General features: G+C 56.2%; 1 protein-coding gene across 1 annotated transcript; it reads left to right on the top strand.

The window, feature by feature from the left end:
- Positions 1-589: 589 nt before the first annotated feature.
- On the top strand, positions 590-5,914 carry LOC128827273 (mucosal pentraxin-like). The gene is made up of 2 exons (XM_054011122.1): positions 590-693; positions 5,072-5,914. Exons 1-2 carry the CDS (start codon positions 630-632, stop codon positions 5,683-5,685), a joined length of 678 nt encoding a protein of 225 aa, XP_053867097.1. The 5' UTR covers positions 590-629; the 3' UTR covers positions 5,686-5,914.
- The last annotated feature ends 204 nt before the right edge of the window (positions 5,915-6,118 follow it).

The following is a 6,118-nucleotide window of genomic DNA, read 5'->3' as shown; positions in this document are numbered from 1 at the left end:
CCCCAGAGCTCAAGAAGAGCTCTGTATAGCTCCAAAGCTTGTCTCTCTCACCAACAGAAGTTGGTCCAGTAAAAGATATTGCCTCACCCCCTCACCCTCGTCTCTCCTATATCCTGCTACACAGCTCCAACATTCCTAAGAACTAGACATTCTGCATTATGGGCCCCGTCCATAGCCCTTGAGATCCAGCTCAGGGTCTCCCATGGGCCTCAATGGGCTTTGGATCAGGCCATATATTAACAACCAGATTGTTTAGCAGAGGAAGCAAAAATCCCAGTGAAATGTGTCAGTTGCCAGCAGGTGACTCGCTAGATGGGAAGGGTCTGGTTGCAGAGCAGGATGCAGTCAGGAGACACTGTGTGCATGGGGAGTGTCTCCATAAAGGGGCAGCGCTGGGTACAGAGTATAGGAAGGGTTAATAACAACTGTAGGGTGGTGACAGGTTGACATCCGGATCCAAAGGGGAATTCCAGACTCCGCCCCAGGGACGGGATTGGTTGAACAAGTTTCCACTCCCACCTCCACTCAGGGTTAAATTAGGGGGCAGGTTTCAGGGCAGAACAGTCCAGGGCCTCCCACCTCTTTTCTCCACGTTCCTGCTCCTCTGGGTCGCTCTGCAGGTGAAGAACATGGAGAAGCTGCAGCTTTGGCTCCTCGTCCTCACTGGCCTCTCGGGAGCCGTCGCCCAGTCAGGTAGGGGCAGGCGGCAGTGCCGTGGGCCAAGTCATGGCTGGGCACAGAATGACACAGCTGAGCATGAGCTCCAGGGGGAAACTGAACAGCCTCCCTCACAGTTTCCCTCCCTCACCGAGGGTGCTGGGTCCTGTCAGAAATGTCCCGGCAGTAGCCACAGCCCTGTCCCAAGCCTGGTGGGTCATGCTGCTGCAGATGCAGTGCAGATGCAGTGTCCTGTGGGGGGGGAAGCAGTGCCCCACCCTGGGCATGGCAGAGAGCATCACCAGGGCAGAGTGCAGCAGAGACGTGGGGGAGCACTGTGCAAACGCCTCTGACTGGGGAGCCCCAAAGCCCGAGAGAGTCTGGGTCACTGAGTCTGGCTCCCATGTGCCGCGCCGCCAGCTCCCACTGTGTTCTTACTGTGACGGGATTGGTCGGGCTAGAGCTGTTGGCCCATTACGCGACATGCTACAGCCCTCTAGCAAATCTGAGGCTTCTGATTGGCTGCCTGCCCCACTTGCCCACCTCCTGGGGCAGAAGAACCAATCATAGCGCCAAAGGGGGCTGTTTCTACTCTTGTGGCTGTGGAGAAAATTTCAAAGTGTGACTCCAGCGTACCTTAAAAGCTCAAAAAGCAGAATGTAAATAAAAAAAACCCACCAGATCTATTATTTTTACATAATCTCATTATTTTAAAGCCAATTTCATGATTTTTGGTGAGCCTGATTCTTGATTTTTGAACATTTGGGGTTGGCAATACTATGAAAGTGACTTGAAAGTGTCAGTTTCACTCCTGTTTAAAGTTATTTTCTAGTCTATTATTTGTAGTGCGGTAACACCCCTAGAGCCCCAGGCAGGTGCAGTATAAACTCATGGGGCCTGGCCCTAATAAGATGTTTCCATACGTTAAATGATCTATTCCAAGCTTGATGAACTGCAAAAAAGTGGTAGAAAGTCATCTAGATTTTTCTACAGTTGTTTCAATTGTTGCATTCAAGAGTTAGTAGTAATAAAGTATGGTTTGAGCATTGGCCTGCTAAACCCAGGGTTGTGAGTTCAATCCTTGAGGGGGCCACTTAGGGATCTGGGGCAAAATCAGTACTTGGTCCTGCTAGTGAAGGCAGGGGGCTGGACTCAATGACCTTTCAAGGTCCCTTCCAGTTCTAGGAGATAGGATATCTCCATTAATTTATTAACATTTTAAACCTAATCAGTGTCCCTTAAGTGACCTGACACAAGAGTTCAGAACATGTTAGTATTAGAGCTGAGTGGATCTAATATTTATTTAATTTTCTTTCTTTATATAGGAATTAGAAATTCATATCTGATAGGAGCACTGTATCTAAGTTATCTGCAAAAAAACCCAAAAAACCCAAGAGTTTTCAGGTACCCAAATAGCCTCTGGAATCATGGTTAAAGTTGTCCCCCACTACCAAAATCTGAAATGGCGCCCCTGACAGCTGCTTCAGGCAGAGCTCTCCCCTGCCCCCCATAACAACCCAAGGTTGGGGGAGGGAGGAGCAGGGTCCAGCAGCTCAGGGCAGCTCTGCCCTCTCCCCTCCTGGGAGCTATGGGGATGGGATGGCACCACTGCCCCTGTCCACTGCGGCACCCTCCTGGGAAGGGCCAGAGGGGCGTGAAGAGCCCCTCGAGCCCCCCTCCTCCTGTAGTCTGCAAGGGGAGGGGACCCCTCTGCAGCCACCCCCCGCAGGTCTGGGAGACGGGGGTGAAGAGACCCAGAAGGAGCACAGGTGGGGCTGGGGGGGCTGCACCAAAAGGGGGGACTGGGGAACAGCATTAATTGCTGGGCAGGGGATGGGCAGACGTGGGGGTGAGAGCTCTTGCAGCCAGGGCCAAAATCAACATATTCAATACATTTGGGAGAGGGGGCAGCACTGATTGTCACCCGCACATGGGGGGGGGGGGAGGCAGGGGCTGACGGACCGAAAACACAATGTCACCCTTCAGATAAAAGCGCATGATTTTGAAGGTGTGACTCAGGACTTCTGATGTGTGTAGGTTGGCCGGCCGGCCTATATCTGGGGTGCTTTTGACCATGTTCCCCAGACTATATTTGTGTACCCTGGGGTGTCTGGCCTCTCTGAGCCCTTTCCACACTCCTCTCTCTGCCACTGAAGTGCAGGAAGCTCCTTTGGGTAGCTCTGAGCCAGGCTTTTTTCATAGATTCATGGGTCACCAGATACCTAGTCTGACCCCGGTATAGCACAGGCCAGAGACCTGCCCCAAACTAATTCCTGGAGCAGAGCTTCTAAACATCCAATCTTGAGCTAAAAATTGCCAGCAATGGAGACTCCACCATGACCCCTGGGTGTCTCCCTGCCCCTCCATGGGTGTGTTCCTTATCAACACATCCCTGGGCATCTGTTCACATTGACGAGTGGGAGGAGACTACCCCTGCAAGGCAATGGTTGCAGGAAAGGGGGGGGGGGGAGAGACAGGGCTTTGGGACATTCCCATGTGAGAAGCAACATTTGGGATGTGTCAGGCCCTGTGCTGGGAAGCACTAGGAGCTTCGGGGAGTTCTCCCTTGGGTTGTCTAGTTCTTGTTCTCCACAGCCCCCGGCCCCCACACCAGCTTCCTGTTAGATTCTGATGCTATTCAACAGGGCTGGCTCTAACTTTTTTGCTGTCCCAAGCCGCAAAAAAAAGCACCGCCCCCCAAGCGCCCCCCGCTGAGCGCCGCGCCGCCGGAACATCCCCACCCCGAGAGCCGCGCTTCGCGCCGCCCCCCCACCGAGCGCCGCCGGAACCCCCCCCGAGTCCCACGCCCCGCACTGCCCCCCGGCCGGGCACCGCGCCGCCGGAGCCCGCCCCAGCCGAGAGCCACCGGAAACCCCCCCCAGCGCCGCGCCCGGGCTGCCCCCCCGCCGAGCGCCGCGCCGCCGGAACAACTCCCCACCGAGCGCCGTGCCCCGCACCACCCACCCCGAGTGCCACGCCCCGCGCCCCCCCCCCCCCGCCGAGCGCAGCACCGCCGGAGCGCCCCCCCCCGCGGAATGCTGCGCCGCGCTCCCCCCGCCGCCCCTTACCAGGTGCCACCCCAAGCATGTGCTTGGTTGCCTGGTGCCGGCCCTGCCATTCAAACTTTGGCTTTGACTCAGGAGCCTGTAAGGGTGAGGTAGAGGAGACCTGGCCACACCCCCAGACTCTCTAGCTGGTGCTATAGGCCAGGACAGAGCTGCATTGGCAGAGTTAAGTGTGGGCCCCAAACTGACATAGCAAGAGCCACACCCAAAGATTTACCCTGACAGCAGGGTTGCCAGGTGGCCGTTTATCAGCCAGAAAACCCGGTCAAAACGGGACCCTGGTGACTCTGGTCAGTGCTACTGAATGGGCCATTAAAAGTCTGTTTGGCCACAGCGGGGCAGGCAAGTTCCCTGCCCAGCTCTGCAAGGCTTCCAGAAAGTGGCTGGCCTGGCTGGCTCCTAGGCGGAGGAGTAGCCAGAGGGCTCTGTGCGCTGCCCTCACTCGCAGGCGCCGCCCCAAACCGTGGGCAATGGGAGCTGCGGGGGCGGCACATGCGGGCAGGGGCAGTGCATGGAGCCACCTGGCCATGCCTCTGCCTATGAGCCAGAGGGACATGTCACTGATTCCTGGGAACTGCCTGCGGTAAACACCACGGGGAGACTGCACCTTGCACCCCAATGCGCCAGCCCGGAGCCCCCTCCCACACTCTGAACCCCTCGGCCCCAGCCCAGACCCCCCTTCTGGACCCCAAACCCCTCATTCCTGGCTCCACTCCAGAGCCCGCATCCCGAGCCGGAGTTCTCACCCACTCCAGCACCCTGAACCCCGCATTTCCGAACCCACCACGGAGCCCAAGCCCACAGCCCAGAGCCTGTACCCCCTCCCACACCCCAACCCCCTGCCTCTGCCCAGAGCCCCCTCTCACACGCTGAACCCTTTGGCCCACCCCCCAACCTTCTCCTGCACTCCAAACCCCTCATGCCCAGCCTCACCCCAGAGCCTGCACCCGCAACTGGAGTCCTCACTTCTCCTGAACCCCAACCCTCTGCCCCAGCCCAGTGAAAATGAGCGAGTGAGTGAGGGTGGAGAAAAGCAAGCGATGAGGGGAGGGTGGATGGTGTGAGTGGGGATGGGGCCTCAGAGAAGGCGTGGGGCCTCAGGGAAGGGGCAAGGCAGGGGCAGGCCAAGGGTGTTCAGTTTTCTGCAATTAGAAAGTTGGCAACCCTACCTGACAGAGCTGTGTACGGTGGGCCTGAAATAGCCGGGGGAGGCCCAGGGCTGGAATAGCTGGGGGAGGCCCAGGGCTGGAAAAGCTAACCGCCTTGGAAACTTTAGAATGAGTTGCCTTAGTAAGAAGAGTGTCAGCCTGATAGAGAACCCAGCCTTTTCCTCTCACTTCTCCACACAGATCTCTATGGGCAGGTGTTTGTTTTTCCAAAGGAGTCTGCTGATGCCCACATTATCCTGAACATGAAAAATAGTGGTCCTCTGCAGACCTTCACCGTGTGTCTGAGATACTTCACAGACCTGACCCGGCCCTATAGCCTGTTCTCCTACGCTACCAGGGCCAGAGACAACGAGATCCTCCTCTTCAAACAGAAGCCTGGGGAGCTCAGCCTGAGTGTTGGCGGGGAAGCAGTGATCTTCAAAGTCCCAGAAAACAAAGGCACAAGCACTGGCTGGGAGCACATCTGTGCCAGCTGGGAGTCTGCCACCGGCATAGCCGAGCTCTGGATGAACGGGAGTCCCTTACCCAGGAAGGGGCTGAAGAAAGGCTACTCTGTCAGCAACCAGGGTGTGCTCGTCCTGGGGCAGGAGCAGGACACCCCGGGGGGTAGATTTGATGCCAAGCAGTCATTTGTAGGGGAAATTGCTGATGTGTACATGTGGGACCGTGCCACCCCAATTGCTGCAATGCAGGCTGCCAATGATGATTCGCAGCTGCCCCCCTCCATTGTGGGCTGGGGCAGTTTGCAGTATCAAATAAAGGGTTACGTGGTACTGAAACCCATGCTGGCATAAGGGTCCTGTTGAAATGCAGCCTTGCCTTGGGAACAGGGGCCTGGCCATCCAGCTCCAAACCCCATTCGTGCATGACAGAGAATAGTGATGCACACACTTCAGCAGCATCTGAGCAAAACTAGCATCAACCTCTGCTCTTGTGAACCCTATGGGAACAGTGTGAAATCAACCAGTCCCTGGTGTTTGTGTCATTTGGGCATTTACCTGTGTCTAAAGCCTGGTCTGATTCTGTATGCCAATAAATGAGCTGATTTGCCCCCTGCAGCCTGTGGTGTATTGAGAATCCCAGTACAGCCCCACTGGGCGCAGTCTAAGAATGGGAATCCAGGTTGTGACCCGTTGTGTCAGAGGGCTCTGAGAATTCTGGATTCCTAATGTTCACGTCCACCACAGTAGTCAGTTCTTCCTTTTGAGAACCAAACAAGAGGATCCT

The sequence above is a fragment of the Malaclemys terrapin genome, chromosome 21, assembly GCF_027887155.1.
Source record: "Malaclemys terrapin pileata isolate rMalTer1 chromosome 21, rMalTer1.hap1, whole genome shotgun sequence".
NCBI classification, from domain to species: Eukaryota; Metazoa; Chordata; order Testudines; family Emydidae; genus Malaclemys; species Malaclemys terrapin.
This window is presented reverse-complemented; position numbering and strand designations above follow the sequence as displayed.

Bases quoted from the DNA above. Each gene is read 5' to 3' on its own strand.
- LOC128827273 (XM_054011122.1), top strand. From the start codon at position 630: ATGGAGAAGCTGCAGCTTTGGCTCCTCGTCCTCACTGGCCTCTCGGGA. The intron at 694-5,071 runs GTAGGGGCAGGC...TTCTCCACACAG, and splicing joins GGGAGCCGTCGCCCAGTCAG to ATCTCTATGGGCAGGTGTTT.